General features: G+C 43.6%; 2 protein-coding genes across 3 annotated transcripts in view; both read right to left on the bottom strand.

Moving 5' to 3' along the window:
* Positions 1-5367, bottom strand: part of rab34a (RAB34, member RAS oncogene family a) — a 6355-nt gene extending 988 nt beyond the window's left edge. Inside the window, exons 1-11 of the mRNA XM_017435298.3 lie at positions 5138-5367; positions 4503-4538; positions 4297-4393; positions 4111-4202; positions 3276-3341; positions 3005-3106; positions 2285-2349; positions 2140-2191; positions 1980-2061; positions 1141-1231; positions 126-233 (exon numbers count right to left, since the gene is read on the bottom strand). Of these exons, the coding sequence (XP_017290787.1) occupies positions 126-233; positions 1141-1231; positions 1980-2061; positions 2140-2191; positions 2285-2349; positions 3005-3106; positions 3276-3341; positions 4111-4202; positions 4297-4371 (733 nt within the window). The 5' untranslated portion in view covers positions 4372-4393; positions 4503-4538; positions 5138-5367. The remainder of the gene's footprint in view (positions 1-125; positions 234-1140; positions 1232-1979; positions 2062-2139; positions 2192-2284; positions 2350-3004; positions 3107-3275; positions 3342-4110; positions 4203-4296; positions 4394-4502; positions 4539-5137) is intronic.
* Positions 5368-6179: 812 nt separating this feature from the next.
* tlcd1 (TLC domain containing 1) lies at positions 6180-18877 on the bottom strand. 2 transcript variants are annotated; one of them, XR_005234365.1, is made up of 5 exons: positions 18259-18877; positions 16342-16424; positions 10875-10957; positions 6539-9580; positions 6180-6445 (listed from the first exon to the last, which is right to left on the bottom strand). XR_005234365.1 is itself a non-coding variant. In XM_017435297.3 (4 exons), the coding sequence occupies exons 1-4, from the start codon at positions 18462-18464 to the stop codon at positions 9176-9178; spliced, it is 777 nt and encodes a 258-aa protein (XP_017290786.1). In that variant the 5' UTR covers positions 18465-18877; the 3' UTR covers positions 6180-9175. The 2 variants fall into 2 exon arrangements, 1 of the variants encoding a protein (XP_017290786.1); XM_017435297.3 differs by having other exon boundaries at positions 6180-9580.

The following is an 18877-nucleotide window of genomic DNA, read 5'->3' on the forward strand; positions in this document are numbered from 1 at the left end:
ACAGGTGCTGGTCATAAAATTAGAATATCATGAAAAAGTAGATTGATTTCAGTAATTCCATTTAAAAAGTGAAACTTGTATATTATATTCATATTTTTGGGTGGGGGGACGTCCGGGATACTCACTGACGACGTCACCGATCTGCCGCGTTCCGCTTCGCTCCAACTCGGCGAGGACGTTCGTCTCGAACGCCAGGGCGGCGACTCGGAAGAAGAACTCCGAGACGTTTTCTCCTGCAGGAGAACGGGTCAGAACCGTCGGATCAGACGGGGATGAACAGAGAACCTCCACGGTCCGAGGAAGCACCGGAAATCTGGGTTCTTTTTACAGGAATGCTAACAGAACCCAGGAGTTTAAAGGAACATCTGGAATGAGCATCATCAGCTACATGACGAGCTAACAGAAGCTAATATTAGCAAAACTATGGCTTAAAGCTAATATTAGCAAAACAGCAACTATAAGCTAATATTAGCAAAACTGCAGCTGTAAGCTAATATTAGCAAAACTGCAGCTGTAAGCTAATATTAGCAAAACCATAACTATAAGCTAATATTAGCAAAACTGCAGCTATAAGCTAATATTAGCAAAACTGCAGCTGTAAGCTAATATTAGCAAACTGCAGCTGTAAGCTAATATTAGCAAGACAGCAGCTTTAAGCTAATGTTAGCAACACTGCAGCTTTAAGCTACTATTAGCAAAACAGTAGGTGCAAGTCACGTGGAGCATAAAGAGAACAGACAGATTTTAAAAAGTAAAAATGTTTTTACAGAAACTGAAGAGATTTTACGGAGAAATAAAGGTAAATATTTTGAAAAGTTTAAAAGTTACACAAACCAAACATCACGGCGCTCTGCGGCAGCTTTAGCTGATTGTTTTAAAATCCCACAAAGTAAGAAGCAGTTTGACTACAAAAATGTCTGAAAGAACCTATAGCCAGGAGAACCGTGTTATTGCTGAGTCATCATTCCTCCACTGTTTCTGATGAGATGACGTGAATCAAAACAAACACCACCTGGTGGACACTGGTGGTACTGCACCCTCAGGTTTCTCTCTTCACATCTGTCACCTCTGTGTGACTTCAGACCGAGCTGCAGTCGGCCTTTTTGTTTTTTTACAGGGTTTAAATCTAAAAGGGCTCACCTGTCAGCGAGGAAACGGCCCAGTACTCCGCGCGGATGTCGCTCGCGAACTTCAGGGCGTCCTGCTCGATCCGAGAATACTGAGCGGGAGACTGTTGGACGAAGACAGACAGGAGAAGACGTGAGACTCGAGCGTTCAGGACGGGGTTTACCTCCGCCCAGGAGGTTAGCCTGTCTGCCTGCCTGATCACGACTGATTTCAAGGTCATGGGGTCAAAGGTCACAGGTATCTGCTCCTACATGTGACCTTTTTGTGTCCGTTGGTCTGTCCGCTTAGCAAGGATCAGGTAAAAACTAATGAACAGATCTGGATGAAACGTTCAGGAAATGTTGGGGTTAAATCAAAACCCAACGGATTAAATTCTGGTTCTGATCCGGATTATGATCCAGATTATGATCTGGATCAAACTAGTTTTTAATCACCCTGTAGTCTTGGTGGAGGTTTGTGTTTCCTGAGTGCTTCTAGTTTCCTACACTGACATGTGAACACAAAAAAACAAACGTTTTTTACCACATTGATGCTTAAAGAGCCGCTTTTGTCCAACTGGTAGATCTAAAGAAATGTGGATTATTTTTATCTCTTATTAAATTAAAAAAAGACAAACTAAACTTTCACAAACCGTGACTCACGTCAGGACAGAAGAACAATCTGCAGTAAAGGAGTCTTTAAAAAAAAAAAAAAAGCACCGGTTCACATTCTTTTCGAGCTCGTCCACAAATAATTTGGGGTTCAGAGGAGAGGAGAGACATTCCTGAGGTCTGAACCAGAACTGGGGTCGGTCCAATAAAAACGCCCTCAAACCGGTTCCCCTCCCCCCGGGCGGTCTGGAGAATACCGACACTCAGGTCCTTCTTTGTGCCGACGAGGAACAGCTGGACGCTGGTGGGGTCATTCTCCTTCAGGGCGTCCTCCAGCCACTGCCTGCAGGCGAGGAAACGCCGCGTTGAAAAAAATCATCAAAAAACAGAAGCGGTTCTGATCGGGGGGGGGGAAGCTCACCTGGCGTGGCCCAGAGAGGCGATGTCGTTCAGGTCGAACGCGATGATGACGACTGCGGAGGAAAACAAACAAACAAGTCGTTGGTTTTTCGGCTCTTCAGGCTGTTTTTGTTTCCTCGACGCTGAAAGTAAAAAAAAGGACCGACCCTGAGCTCCTCTGTAGTACGTCGAGGCGATGCACTTAAACCTCTCCTGGCCCGCAGTGTCCCACCTGCAACACAGGGGGGCGCCGCCGAGACAACAGCTGAATGACAGCAACACCAGCTAAAATCAACTAAACACAAGCTAAAACTACCCGAACTGTCGCTCCTGGGTCTGAAGAGCTAAAAGGAGCAAAACCGCAACTAAAAGAAAAACAGCAGCTAAAAGCTAAACTTGCCACAACTGTAGCTAAAAGCCTAATGCAGTTAAATCTCAGCTAAAGGCTAAATGTAGCAAAAAAAAGTAGCTAAAAGCTAAAATTAGCAATGCTTGAAGAGAATTAAAAAGAGAAAAACTGAAGCTTCAATTAACAAAACTGTCTAAAAAGCTCAAATTAGCTAAACTTAGCTTTTAAAACAAAAACAGAAGCTAAACCATAATGAGCAAAAGTGTAACTGAAGGCAGTAGTTAGCAAAACAGTAGCTGAAAGCTAAATCTAGACAAATAGCAGCTGAGTCATCAGTCACATTGTCGTTTTTCATTGAGTCATCAGTCACTCTGTCATATTTTGCTGAGTCATCAGTCACTGTTGTTTTTTTGTTTGTTTGTTTTTGCTGAGTCATCAGTCACTGTCGTTTTTTGTTGAGTCATCAGTCACTCTGCCATTTTTTTGCTGAGTCATCAGTCACTCTGTTGTTTTTTGCTCAGTCATCAGTCAGGCTTACAGCTGCAGGCTGAAGGGAACGCCGAGCACCTCGAAGCGCTCCATCTCAAAGTCGACACCAATCGTCGCTTTGTAGTTCTTATCGAAGACGTCCTTACAAAACCTGAAACCAGAGGAGATGAAGAGTCTGTTAGTGAGGAAGACTATTGGTGAGGAAGAGTCTGTTGGTGAGGAAGAGTGTTTTATTTCTTTCTGTATTCTAACAGAAACCAGGATCAAACACCTGAGTGTTAAAGTAACAGACAGGTAAACCGGCAGAACTCTGAGGTTACCTGTTGATCAGGCAGGTCTTCCCCACAGCCAGGTCGCCCACAACGATGACCTTCGAGATTTTAAATCTGACGGAGAAGAAGACGCAGCAGGTCAAGAAGAAGAGCGCCATTAATGCGACAAGATGGAGACACTTCAAATCAAACATCAGAAAAATGAGTTTCAGGATTTTCTTTTAGTTCAACGCCATCATAAACCCTCCAGTGTCCATGACCTGTTTTTACAGTTTCTGTGGGCGGAGCTACAGTCCTTGGTTGGTGACGTAGAAGGAGGCGGGGCCAGCTGCGGCAGACCGCTGTACGACACTGAGGAGGTCAATGTCAGCATTTATCAGGGAAATGGAAGCAGAAGAAGAAGAGGACCGCTTTGAAAACACATTTTTTAAAGCGACGCTGTCGGGAATTGGAGGGGTCTGATCAGGGACAGGTAGGGGTCCAGGCAGGGACAAGTAAAGGTCCGGTCAGGGACAGGTGGAGGTCCGGTCAGGGACAGGTAGAGGTCCGGTCAGGGACAGGTAGAGGTCCAGTCAGGGACAGGTGGAGGTCCAGCAGCTGAACTGACCACATCCATCAGACCTTCTGGTCCTTCAGAAGCTGAAGAACGACTCAGCAGCTGAAGTTTCAGCTCGGTTCCCTCCACACTGTCTCTCTTTATCACTTCCTGCCTTGTTGGCGTTCCTGTCACACTTCAGAGTCAAACGCCGAAGAGACCCGAGTGATTTTGTTGATCTTTTCTAATTGATTTCAAATTAGTGTGATTTTTTTAAAAATGCAAGTCTCTAACGACGAGCACCTGTCCACGTCGGCTTCCAAACACCTGTAAGCGATCAGTCCTCACCCCACGGTGCCCGTCCGCTGCTCCTGGCAGGCCGTCCTCACTTTGCCGCTGAACTCATCCTCAACATGGAGCGCCGCCTCCCTCCTGAAACACTGAAGACAACGGGCCACCTGAGATCACCTGAACCCGACCTTTCAGAACCAGGGCCGGAGCCAGAACCCGGCCAGCGGCGCTGACGGTCCTTACCTGGGGGAGCTTGGCGATGACCCGGTCCCGCCGAACCGGAGGGAAGACGCTCAGGGACGAAACTCTGACGGACATGGCTCCTCGGGACGAACGGTAACTGAACAAAAACAGGAAACGTGTTAATCTAATGAACGAGTGCGTTCATTTGTCTGTTAGCGAAACTTTAAGGAAGCGATCCTTGGATGCACCTCTGCAAACTGACTTACTTTGGGAGTGAATCCAATTCAAGATGGCCGCCGCAGCTAATGAAACAGAAAACAGAAATGGCTACAGCTCAGTCAGTTTAATAAACACAAAGGTAAAAGATTAAGTGTTAGTAGCTGAGAGTCATTCACAACACATACTAGTGAAACTGTGCATAAAGTTATTTTCAAAACAGCTAAAACGCCGTCATTTTTCAACAAAAGACGGTTTTAACTAAATCTCTGGCACTAAAGGCGGCGGGTGATATGCATATATTCATTAAAAGAATGCCAAATCTTTATTTTATTCGATTTTTATCGTTTCTTTGTTTCAGGATTTATATTTATTTAAAATCCTCGGGGCATCAAACTCATTAATCCGTTTCTTCGGAGCACTTCCGGTACGGAGTTGGTCTCCATGACAACAAACTATGAGCCAGCGCCGATCTTCCTTCACTATTTTAATCCCTTTGTTCATCAAAGCTAACAACTCGATTCGCCTCATTTGGTTCGGTTTAACGCAAAACTGCAACCTGGCATTTGACAACAAACTAGAGGTAAAACGCTGACGTTACAGCGGGACAAAAATAAAAAGGTTAGCAAACTTTAAAGAAAGAAAAAAAAAAAAAAAGCAGCGTGCTCGAGATGTTACTGGATACCTTAACGACACAAAATGGTCCTCTTCAGTGCGTTCTACTTCTGTCCTTTTCTCCAAACGACGCTCCTTACGGCTTAAAAACGCCGCCCGGGTCCATAGTTTAAATTAAAAGAGTTCAGATCCGCGGAAGTTGAGGGGAAGAAAAGACAGAAAACCTTAACAGCTGCTGACTCAGATCCCTGGAATCACATTCTTTCCTCCCACATTTTCTCTGCTCGGCCCCCTGCAGGACAGACGGAGAATTACACCGTTAGCTACATAGCTAACTACTAGCTAGCTATATTACTAGCTGTACAGCTAGCTAGCTTTATAGCCATGTACTAGCTAGCTAATAGCATATTTTTTAACATCAAATATGTTTTTTGCCTGTGTGAATGTGTCTGTCTGTTAGCAAAATACCTCACAAACCACTGGACGGATTTTATTTAATTTTGTCATAGAGTAATCATTGCATCTACGTCCACAACTGATTAATTAACTTGAACTCCAGCCTGATTCAAGATGGCTGCCACAGCTAGCTGAGCTTGAAAACACAAAAGCGGCTATAATTCTGTCAGTTTTACAGAAAATGATTTGAAATTTGGTGTGACTGAGCCCCCAACACACAGTCCGAGCAATTATAGATTGCGCAAGAATATTTGGATAAAACGTTGCCGTTAACTATTTGAAGTCAACCTTGTTTGTCTGTTAGCAAAATATCTCATAAACCAGCTGTACATATTTTAATGAAACCTACAGGAAATAATCACTGGATGTACATCTACAGTTGATTAACTTCTGGAATCAACCCAGTTCAAGATGGCTGCCACAGCCAACTGACCTTAGAGAGCACAAAACTAAGTCTAACTCAGTCAGCTTTACAAATATTGTGTTAAAATTCTGTGTGGTAGTAGCTGAGAGTCATTCACAACACAAACATCTATACAAAAACAATGTTTTAATTCACATTTAAGATTTAAAAAAAAGACAAATTGGGTCTTTGTTCCTGAAAAAAACTTTAGCTTTGGTTTTAGTTTTCACAGAAAGAGAAAAGAGGTCTCCTGTGTTTTTAAATACCTTTTTTTATTCACTCAGTGATCCAAAATACAGGTCTCAAGCCTCAAAATTGCTTCATTAGAAGATGCATTTTAAATGATTGGATTCATGGTCAAATGAGTTCACCGTTCGTCTGAAACTTTTCCCTACTTTACATCATTGTGCAGTGTATTTATTCTTATTCACACATCATTGTCGTCTCGTTATTTAAAGGCACTGTGGTGAAGGCACATGTCAGCTTCGTCCGTGTCTGCTTGGACTTTCTTGGCATCGACTGAAATAGAAAATTTTGAGATTTTTACACCGATCAGCCACAATATTATGAGACTAACAACGCTACTTTTGTTTGAAAAAAAAAAACACCCACCCTGGCAACTGGACAGAAGGTTCTTTGACATTTGCCACCAATTTAAAGATTTCCAAGAACAAAAAAACCCTTCAGTGTCACCCCAACCCCACAAAACTGTTCAGGAATGGCTACGACCACACAAGAAGGGAGTCCGGATCCAAATTCCACAGATACCAACCCGATGGGTTCCTGTGCATCTAAAAGAACCGAGCCCGGTCCACGAAAACCTCCACCCTATAATCCACAGGGAGCCAAAAGATCTATTGCTAACAGCTCTGTGTCCATGCTCAGAGGTATTTTGGTTCCATAGTAAAAGCAGGAAGACAAACACTGTGGCTGATCGGTGCACGCATCTTTAGATTCTTCTGTTGTCATAGAATGATCGGGAAAAGTCCACACCGGGAGGAATGCTTGCAATGGATTTACAAAGACGAGAAAAAGGGAGCACGTCGGTTCAGTCCAAAGCATGTTGAGTTTGCAAACAACATCGTAAGATACAGAGCGTGAAACCACACGTGATTGTGCTGCTGCTTGCTCATCGTGGAGGCTTGCTCAGGGGTCCCGATGAGGAGCTGTTAGACGGCAGGAAGATCCAGCTTCTTCTCCTCTAGAGTCGCGTACACGGATTTTACCCGAGGAGCCGTTGAGAACACCAGAAATGATCCCGGAGTTCAACTGGTCCTCGACGGCTCTGTTTAACGTGCCGCTTTCTTGTATGGGCCCAGTATTTCGTCGGCCATAGAAGAAGAAACGAAGGCTTCACGGAGATGGAAGGGTTGGCCTACAAATATCTACATACAGCACATACTGTACATACATACATGAAAACACAACATTAACATCTGAATCCAAATGATCAAAACAGGCCAAACTCTTAATATAGAACCACTCCTTCCCATGCAAATGTTACATTTATGGCAAGAAAAAGAGAAAGTTTGTTGAAAAATTTTTTTCCCCATTTCAAATGATTACTGAAGTATTTATCTTAGGTACCTTGATGGACAAGAGAGGTTTGCCATTATCCAGACGTGTTAGACTTTTTACAACAATAAAACTAAGCAAATTAAATTAAACATAAAAATAAGGTCAGTACTTCTCTTGTACTATGTGCACAAGGCATCCAGCACCCATCTAATGTGACAAAAAACAAACAAACTTTGGCAACCAAACTTAAAAACAAAATAAAAAAAAAACCACTATCAAGTAAAAAAAAAACAACTAAATAATGTACATTGAAAATGTAGATTTCATTTTTGTTGTACAATATAAATAGATTGCTGATTTTCACTTAAATAATAATGTAAGTTTGATACTTTGGGAAAGTTTAATAAAAACAGAACATTCTCCTGTTCGTAAGCTAAACGTAAGGCTAGCATGTAGCATTTATGCTAGCTTAAGTAAGAACAAGATAAAACCATAAGCTGTTTGTGCAAAGTTAGTCTACAGCAAATCTAAATTTAACTATTTACCATTTATTTAGTTTTAGTTTAATTTTTAGAATTTTAGAGTGTAAAAACATCTAGGCAGGATTTTATTTGGCACAGCTAACAGAGCTAACTAGCAGTACAGCTAGTTAGCTTCGTGTTTGTAATGCTACGCAGCTTCACATTTAGCTTACTAAGAACTATTTTTAAAGTCTATTTCATCATCAAAACCACAACTATAACTCAGAAATGTCAAGCTATTGTTTATTTTATAATGAAATTTGTAATTGAAGAAGTGGCTTCAGATTTCTTTTGAGAAACTTAAAAGAGTTAAATTAAAAGCCTGAAAAACCACATGGCACCAGTTACAAATGCACAAACATTAATCTGCCTTTGAACAAAGTAACCTACATTACTGACATGGTATTTTTTGTTTGTTTAATTTGTTTAAAAATAAAGGTTGAATGTGTTTACTATTGTTCTATGATTCGGTAGGAGCTGGTTGTTTGTGCTAATGTAAACATCCCTTTTTAGGCTCCTGCCTCGCATTTCGCTCGTAAACATGAGTTATTGTTTTTAATTTAGATATAATGAAAATAAATATCATTCCCAAAGTGTCAAACTGCTAATGTGATTCTAATTTAAAGTTGGCTTATATAACAAATGTTCACCTCTACGTTTCATTTTGAGAGTTACATCAAAACTCAAAGGTCATAAAAAAACATTTACATCACATTTCCTTGTTAATATATCCCAGTTTTATATGGTGGCCATCTTATAGGTTCAACAACCAGCAGCAGTCAGTGCTTAAACTTTAAAAGTTCAGTTCAAATCCCAGTAAATCGTACAACTACGTAATTTGTTCCCTCGGATTACTTTTGGAGGTAACCTTGGCTCTGCGGGCTAATCTGTAAAAAAGTGGTTTGTGGTTCCCCCTAACGATGAGTGTTTTCAATCCTTAAGAATTTATCAAATTTCCCAAAATATCTACAAACTCTTCATGAGAAATTACCTTGATATATGCTAAAGGCAGAAACATTGGAAAGATTTAAAAAATATTGCCACCTGGAGTTTTAATTTTCTTCTTCTTGTTTGAGGAGTTTGTTCTTTGGCAGTGAAACACAACAGGGGGTGTTGTTGTTACTATAAGAATTACAATATGAGAAGACACCTGTAAACTCCCGCCTTAAAAGCAGCAGAAACATCGCCCAGTCCGCTAAACGCTCGCCGCTCAGTCGGTGAGAAACTTCTTCGAGTTGTTGTTGTACGTCCCGTTCTGTCCCGCGTGGCTTTTACTGTGGGGGAAGAAGTCGGCGCGGAGTAAACGGTAGAAGTAAACCAGGATCATGATGTTCATCCCGATCATGGTGGAGAGAAAGTAGCCGCAGTGCTCCAGCGAGTCATAGTTCTGAATGATGAACCAGGTAAGGTAGAACTGGGTGCTCAGACGGAAGATGACGTAGGTGAGGAGGTTGGCGAGCTTGTTGGCGCGGTAGACGGGCGACGACTGAGCGCCCGCCAGCTTCAGCATCAGCCTCAGGTGAAGGGTGACGCTGTTGACCTCCACGAAGAGGGCAATCACGGCTCCGGCTATGTACAGCTGAGTGTAGAGCGCGTACAGGAAACACCAGATCACCTGGGGACAAAACAGGAAATGGCGTTCCATTGTTGCTCTTGGTCTTTGTTATTTACTCATCTTTATTGTCTGGACAACTGAACTAGAAATACGCTAGAACCAACCAAATGACAGTGCAGCCTATGATAACGAGGCGAGGATTTGTGCCGCCATCTTGGTAGGTGCTACATTCGTTACTGCAGCACAGCAAGAAACCACTGATATCAGGGGCAAAACTGAACTCAGCCAAGAAGCTCAATGGTTTGTCTTTAATTGCATTTATCGTTTTTTCTTTGGAAGTACTGTTCTAACACAGTTATTTATGATACTTGGGGTTGTTGCTCCCTTTAGACTGGACTCCTATATTTACTGTAAGGCAGGGTGCTGAGGGTAGATATATATACCAGCTTATACTTTCTTAAATAATAGCCATTAGTCTATAAACCCTGTTTTTTTTCTCATTTTATGGTCAAATCTATTCACTGACTAACTGTTAATCAGTGTTTAGGCTACACAAAAGTGTCTAAATACTGAAGTGTTATATGATGCCTACATTTTTCCAGATTTATGAGGAAATATGTGACATATTTAAGTTAATAGTCTAAGGCAGCTGTGCTCTGGCAGACATGTAAATACTTAAAGTGCAGTTATGTTCTGGTCTGGTTAAAACGATCTGAGCGACAGCGATGGCCCACTGGCTCTGCGTTTTGCTGGCGCTGACAAACAACGGAGCTTGGTGGGAAGCTGATTACAGCGCTCTCTTTTCCCCTGTTTACACAGTATGCCTCATACATATATTTATTTAAGTAAAATAAAGCTGTTTCTGTGCATCTTTGGGCTGATAACACAGCAGACAGCACGTGCAAGGCGCTAATCTGTGGCTTCGACGTGTTTACAGAAATAGGTGTAGAACTTAGCAAGATGGCGGCTGCCGCCCTCACCTGGTGCTGTCAGTGGACATTCCGGTGTATTTTTTTGTTTTTTATATGAGATTACAGCGCTGTGTAAAAATCTGGAGTCGTCCCTCTTTTTTTTTTTTAGGTTTTGCTTCCAAGTCTTCTGACTTTCTGGAATCTTTTAAAATAGCTTTAATCGGTATTTCAGGAGATCTTTCACCTAAGAGTCTGACCTGTGAATCACTCAGATATTCAGCTGTAGTTCTGTTTCCCAACCTTTGCTGGCACCCTCCACAGAACTCTGTTGTTCCTTTAATTATTGCTATAAATGTTTTAACGGCACAGATCATCCTGGCTCTGTTCTGAAAAAAAAAACCTCCCTGACTGGGTTCCAAAGGAAGGTGCCGCCGCTGCCTCACCATTGCATGATGGACTAAGAACTCCCATGATCCTCTGGCGTGTCCCGACAGGATGATATCAGCTGCGTCTTGCACAAAGTATCCTGAGGAGAGAAATGAGAAGGTATCAGCACGTCGGTCCTGTTAAGTTAGATAAAAGTCTCCAATCCAGCGGTTTCACGGCTTTATTGAACGTAAAGAGGAGAATTAAAGCTGAGGCTCAAAAGGCTGCGTTACTCTCCGGTGAAACGCTTCGCCGCGTCTCCCGCGACGGATCAGAATGAACTCACGCGACGTGCAGATCCTGCAGCTTGTCTTCTTCTTTTAACTAGAATTCACAGAAACGACTCGAACTACAAACTTAGATTTTTCACTCACTTTACAGAAACGGCTCTTATTAATATACCTTCCAGAAGTGCTACAGCTAGCTGCTGCTGCTTACAGATAGAAAGAGACGTGCTGCAGAGAACCACAGGAGAGCTGCCTGAATGAACGAGTTTTTGTTTCAAACAGACATAAAACTATTCTTTGTTTCCGCCCACTTTCTACACACCTGCCTCTTAGATATAGATCTGTACAGATCTGTATAGATCTAATCGTAATTCTAATAAACTTTTCTAACTTTATATTCATTATCTTCTTATTTACAGCAGAATTTAACACAATTAGTTTATTTAACAGCTCTTTAAATGAATCCATCCTTCAATGTGTCATAGTTTAAACTGACTTCTTTCTTCCTTTTCATTTATATTTTTGCTTCGATTCAAGTCAGCATTTAGCCCATTTCATAAACACACACACACACACAGATACACACACCCCTAAACACACATCGAGACACACGCACACAGGTACACACAGAGATACAAACACACACAGACACATACACACGTACCCCACACAGACACACCCATACACACAGATACCCCTCCACACACACACACACACAGATGAAAACAGATACGCACACCCCTACACACGCACACATACCCCCCCACCCCCCACCCCCACACAGGTACACACAGAAATACAAACACACACACACACATACACCGACAGATAAAACAGATACACACACAAATACACTCACACACGCCCACACATACACCCCCACACACAGACACACACACAGAGAAAAAAAAAGAAACATACACCCCTAGACACACAGAACAAAACACACAGACAGATAAAAACAGATACACACATACCACAACACACACACATACCGACACACACACGCACACACACAGATAAAACAGATACACACACCCCCACCCACCCCCACATGCACACACACACACACAGGTACACACAGAAATACAAACACACACACACCCCTACACGCACACATACACCGACAGATAAAACAGATACACACACAAATACACACACACACCCACCCCCACATGCACACACACCGACACACACACAGGTACACCCTCACACACACCCCCATGCTTCTCCCTGTGTTAGCCTTAAACGCACCCATCGAAGGTTTTAAGTTGAACCAAACAGTAAACAGGTGTTCGGAGTTCGGAGAAAAGGCTCATGGGAGATTTAGGACGTCAGGACGTGACTTTTCGCCGCCGTTTATCGATTCAGAGTCAGAACCTCAAACAGGTCCCGTCACAGAGCGTCCTGTGCCGCTGCGGAACGCGTCGGTGTGTCGAAACCTTCGACAGTTGTTGGAACAGCCAGCAGCCGTGTTGACTTGTCGCCTTCGGGTTAATGAACGACTCGTCCTCAGGCTGCGGGGCCTCGAGCTCGCCGCCATGACAGCTCAGACCAGCCGTTTGCTCATCGAGCTGCTCCAGAATTACAGATGAATTATTAACCGTTTATGACTTTAATATTTAACCACAGGAGGGTTGAAACACCAGCTCCTCTGTTTATTTGAGTTTTCAGTGTTTACTTGAATACAGAACACCTTCAACACATTCGCCTCGTTCATCTGTTCTGTCTCCACACAGATTGTCCATTTGTGACCTGCGTGTCCTCCATTATTCCCCTCGATGGCGTTTCCTCTGTCCTCCTCCCCTTCTCTGTTTTTGACCCTTTTTTTTGTCCGTTTTCCTCTATATTTATCCCAGTCAGGATCTGTGGTCCTCATCAACATCTCCAAACATTTCTGTTGTCTTCTCAGCTGCTCTCTTCTTCATTTTGGTGTAAATAAAAGAATCTGATGAGCTCTTCTCCAGGCGAACTATCCTCCAGTCTCTTTCGTTCTTCATCCTCAACCTTTCTGCTCGTTTTACAGATTCAGTCGTGTCTTTATTTGTGTTTTTTAGGACTTTACATGATGCTGGGATGACTCTAAGACTGCTATGATTCGGATCATTTCAATCTCTTCCTTCAATAATAATAATAATTTCTCTTCTGAAGGTACCAAAGATTAAATTTCCGTTCTCGTTGTTGAAAACTCTCCAGATTCCTCTTTAGTTTTGATGCATTTTTCTGGATTTTATTGACATTTCAGAGTTTCAAGCCTTGCAGTTATTGTGGGTTTAACTCTGGGATCCAAACAGACTTTATTCCTTTCCGAAACGTTCCTTTTCTCCCATCATGCTTCGAATCGGCTCGTCTTGTTATTTTTTCCACCAACAGTGGAAATCAGATGTTGATGATTATAGATTATAGATGTTTTACTTGTGAGGTTAAGTATTATTCTCTGAATGTTGGTGATGACGTCCCGCCTTCAGGCTCTTTCCTGTCTCCTTAAGAACCCGGAAATGATCCGTCTGGTGCTGGAAACTGATCTCAGCTGCCCTCTGCTGGTGACGGAAACCTTGGAATAATCCTTTTAATAATAATAAGTCCTTTTGTGTTTCCTCTCGTGCTCTCTTAAAGTTTCTGTTGTTGTTGTGATTAAAATGTGTCTCATTTCTGTTCCCAGGTGTCCGATACTTTTCAGTTTCCAGCTGAATTTTCTTCATACCTTTTTTATATTTTAGTATTTTGGGTATATTTATCCTGCGTTCTGATAGATATTCGTACCTTTCCAGGAGTTTTATGACTTTGGCGGACGATTTTCTTCTCCTCCTCTTTTAATTTAACGTTTTTTTGTTGTGTTTCTTGAGCCAGAAGCTCAGTGAACATTAATAACAGACTCGGCGTGAGTTCGTTATGTGTTGCTTTTATGATTTCTTGTTGAAGAAGTTCAAAAATGTCCAATTTCCGCAGCAGTTTTCTGCATCTATGCTCAAAATAACTATATTTCTGTTCTGTGTCGGGTTCTCTGGATGTTTTCATGTTTGTCTCATCTCTGTTCATTATTTCTGATAAGAATAAATTCAGTCTTTTCGAGATTACGAAGGTTAAACCTTTACTGTAATAATAATAATCTGCTCTCTGTCTTTGCCTGGTTTTAGGTTAATTAAAATGATTTCTGGTGTTTTATTTTCCCTTAGAGTCCACTTTAGAGCATTTAGTTCATCTTTAAAAACCATTCTGCTGGGAAACCAGCACTTCCTGGTGGGTTTTTTTTTTTTTTTTGATTTTATAGCTTTTAATATTTCCTCCTTTGTGAAGTCTTCTGTTTTTTTCCTGTTGATGGCAAATCTTCAATAACCGATAAAGATCCTGAAAAATGTTTTCAGTCTTTTCAAATGAACTCGTTCATATCTGGTTCTCTAATAATCATATTAAATATTTAATTTTGTAGTAACTCTGTTTATAAAACACATGCTGTCGTAGCTCTTGACTCCATCTTTTCAATAAATCCGTATTCTGGTGAATCTTGTATGAGCGTAGTTTCTTAACCATTTCTGTTGGGAAATGGCGGTCGAACCGGATTAGACCGTCAGCTGTGAGGATCTTTCCTCAGAACCATTTCTGCCGTTCTTGGAGGTCCACCTGTGTTCCCAACTGGACTCCTTCGGGAACGACCAGTTCCTTTTCAAACACTTTATCCACACAGTTTACCCCTTGAGTTCCCTTCGCTGTCCTCCAATAATCCAAATGTTGCTCCGAGGTCCGTTGTCCTGTCCTGCGTGTAGCTCGTTTGGGTTAGCTCTGTCCGCATCGAGTCGTTAGCTTCAGGGTTCAGATCCTCTGACTCGGCGCGGCGGGTTTGGATTCCCACTCCGTGTCGAGTCGGAGTGAGTTATACCTCCTGCCTCATATCTGCTTTCTGGCTCCCTTTGGAGTTTGGCGAACTCTGCCCGGAAAGTCTCAGAGAGTTCGTTGATCTCTCTGCTGATTTTGTCCAGCCCCGCCGCCCATCCTTCCGCTTCGGCTCATTCCGTAACCTCCGCCGCGTTTTCCTTGTATTCATTGTCGTCGAGTTCTGCACTCGAGAGCGCTCCCCTATGATGCGACTGTGTCGACCGCCATCTTCCTGGAAGTCTCAACTCATCTCTATTATTCTTCTTTTTTTTTTTTACAGCGCTGAGCGTCGGAGTCGTGACCCAAACACCTCCTCGTCGTCACGTTTAGGAAGATGCAGACAAAACGTTCCTCGTCAGCTGATAAACTGATTCAGCCAGAGGTTCCCCCCCACGGGCGGAGAGTCTTCCACCGCCTGGTTACGGCGGCGGAAAGCCGGCCGTGGCGTCGACTCAGCGGAGTCGTTAGCTATTCTGGCTGATCTCCACAGATTTGGGTCCTCGTGGCAACAGGAAAACCAAGAGGCACGCAGAGCCGGAGCGGACCACCGAGACTCGGAGATATTGTTTTTTGTTTTTCGTGGTGTTCAGGAGGAGGCGTCCTGAGAATAAGCAGGTGGAGGTTGAGGTTCAACTTGTTGGTTTGTCTCCTGTGGCGGGCCGATCACGTGACTGACTCAGCCTCTCGGTGACAAAATCTCTACGTTTTGTTTTTATCCAACGGTTTGAGTTTCGGACTTTTGATCAGACGAGGCAGCGGCAGGACTCAGAAAACGCTCTCCTTAGACGTTCATCGGGAAAAAAGATGATTTTTAAAACAAAATAACCAAATAAAGCAACAAAAACGAAAAAAAAACAACAAACAGTTCCTTCAAGGAATGCTTATCACACGCCGCCTATCCTGATAAAGTTTCATACTCAGATCATCAAATGTTACAGACGATTTGGTCAAACCGTGAAAATAACGACGTTTGTGATGCTGTGAGATGCGACGCTCAGAGTCCTGCATGTGTTGAGGACGACTCTCAGCTACTACCACGCCGAGTTTTAGCTCAATATCTGTAAAACTGACTGAGTTATAGTCATTTTAGTGTGGCTAAGGTTGATTAGCTGTGGGCGCCATCTTGAATTGGGTCGAGTCCACGAGTTTATGGGTTTTAGATGTACGTCCGGGGATTACTTCCTGAAGGTTTCATTAAAATCCAACCAGCGGCTCATGAGATATTTTGCTAACAGACACAGAAAAAGAAGCACTATTTCCTTTAAAACGTACTTGTGTTATTCTAAATTAACATCTTGTGGAAGGAAAAGCTCTTTTTAGGTGAGGAGAAACAGCATATACACATATATATATATATAAATTTTCCCACGATGCGTTCACTGACCTGTGGAGACGCAGACGAGCAGGTAGGACAGCGGCGTGTGGTACGAGGGGATGTTGCTCAGCATCTCGGGCCAGATCACCACACTGCAGAGGGAGACATGTTATGAACAGACGGGCCTGTGACGGCTTCACACACACACACACACACACACACACTCCTGGAGAGAAAAGGCTGATGAAGCAGAGGGATCATCTGGGACAGCTTGTTAAATCTCCACGATTAACAGACATTCCTGCTTTGAACAGAGGCTTCTTTTTTTTTTTTTTTTTTTTTTTTTNTATATGCTGTATATTAAAACAAGTTTTGGGTGTAGAAAATATGTAAATATACATATTGACTCTTTTTTTTTTTTTTTTTTTTTTTTTTTTTTTTTCATGTTCAGACAGTGAGTCCACGTCGAAAGAACAAAAATCTTTTCTGTTTTATTTTATTTTGTGACATTTCGGTTTGAGAAGCAGACCTGAAAATGCGCCGTTCTCCCCAGTTCCCCTCCTTGTGTCAACAACCAGATAAACTCAGCCATTAGTCATGTCTGAAATTATGTTTTATTATTATTTATTAACAGTCAGTTCCTCATCAGTCGTGCCGTCGGTCACAGGGAGGGTGGAGGAAAAAGGGCGAAGGTCTGAGTCCAGGCTAGGCTAACGGCTAGCCAAAGGAGGGCCAGTTTTGTTTTGTTTTTTAGTGTTTCTCAAGCAAATAAAGTAATTCTTTCTCAAAACCTTTGACACCACACGACACGGTGTAGCGTTCTGTCACACCTGTATGGTGTTTATGAGGAAAAGTTGTTTTATTCACCTGAAAACCAGCAAAAAACAACAAAAATGGTGTTTGGCTAGCTGTTAGCCTAGCCTGGATAAAGACTTTTGCCTCTTTCTCCACGCTCCGTGACGTCACGGCTAATAAGGGACTAATTATTGATGATTGTTTGACAGAACGTCACTTTAGACCCGCAGTTAGGGGGATTATACTGAAGTGGGAGCGACTGGGAATGTCTGGAACTGGGATTGGGAACGACAGGAAGTGGTCGGCCACGGCGCACGGAGGGCTCGCCGGTGCCCTGCAGAGTTGGCTTTTATAAACATTTACGCCGCTGTTGGTTTTACATCACCTGCTGTTTGTTTGTTTTTCTTTTTTTTTTCTGGACAGTTTATTACATTATTCCTGCAGGAAGTGCCACCGCTAGCTGCTGCTGCTGCAGAGAATTCTTCTGTGGATAAAAACTGCAGCGTCCATTTTGGTCCCACTCGGACTAGCCGTCAGCTCATGAATTAAGTCAGAATTAAAGACTTTGTCTCCAAATTGAGGACATTCACAGAGCTATCCATGACAGGTAAGATACTGCTTATAACTTCTCCACCAAACTGTTTGTTTAAATGAGCAGCAGTCGGACCCGTAAAGCAGGATAATAAAACTCCGGGATCTGTTTCGATCCGTGTTGTTGTTCTGTCCCGCGTTTGATTCGGATTCAGGACTTTGACCTCGCGCTCAGTTTCCTAATATCACCGACATGAGTCACGAGCACGGTCCCACCCCAAGAAAAACTGTTTCTAAACCATTTCACAATCAGACCAGCTGGTTTTTCCAGTTCTTGTATCTGGGCATGTTGTGAACCAGACTTCTGGCTGCGGTTAACTTTAACACACTCACACACACACACGAGCGATTTGTTGAGCATAAATTTAGCAGAAACAGCAGCTTCATGTGTCCTTTTCCCTCCCCACCTAAGAATGCCATTGTCTCCCCCGTCCCTCAGACAAGACCCGCTCAGTCTCCTGGCTGCCACAGGCTGTCACTGCCACACACACGTTACACATCATGTGGACCATGGATAGACAATGCTGTCCCAGTCTGGATTGGGGGGGGGAGGCAGACAGATTAGACAGGCAGCTGTTTTGTCCCCGGGTGGACACTTACCAGGTCACGGCCCAGGGCCCGGTCAGCAGGGAGTGGACCATGGACACGGAGAGGTTCCTCCACTTCCAGAGGCGGAAGGCGTCCTGCCTCACGACCCCGGGGACGGGCAGCCCCTGCAGCAGCCGGTGGGCCAGCCGGAAGAGCAGGGAGCACAGCAGGACCGAGGGGCCCGGGTGTCTCCTCAGCGCGGAGTACAGAGCCTCCATCCTCTCCTGAACGCCCCTGGTCCCGTCGCGCTTTCACTCTTAACCTCCCGAACCCTCCCTCGTCCTCCTCCCCCCCACACTCCCCCCTCTCTCTCCCTCTATTTGAGCTTCACGCCCCTCTCTGGCCGGAGACGGACGGATATTCGTCTGTTGGTGTCCGCGGGGAGAGGAGAGGCTGCAGCTGCAGGAGGATCCGATCCGCTCTCTGACTTCCTTTCCAAAGAAGAAGAAGAAGAAAAAGTCAGAGGAGCTGTGAGGAGCTGTGAGGAGGAGGTCCGCGCTGTTCTTCCCGTCTGGAGAGGAGGAGGTCCGGGGAGAGGGAGGGGGACTCCCGAGCGGCGGGCGCGTCGTAAACAGGAGCTGTGCGCGGCCGCGGCTCTCGGTTCGGCCCGTGCGCGCGGCGGAGTGACTGT

The sequence above is a fragment of the Kryptolebias marmoratus genome, linkage group LG2 (assembly GCF_001649575.2).
Source record: "Kryptolebias marmoratus isolate JLee-2015 linkage group LG2, ASM164957v2, whole genome shotgun sequence".
Lineage (NCBI taxonomy): Eukaryota > Metazoa > Chordata > Actinopteri > Cyprinodontiformes > Rivulidae > Kryptolebias > Kryptolebias marmoratus.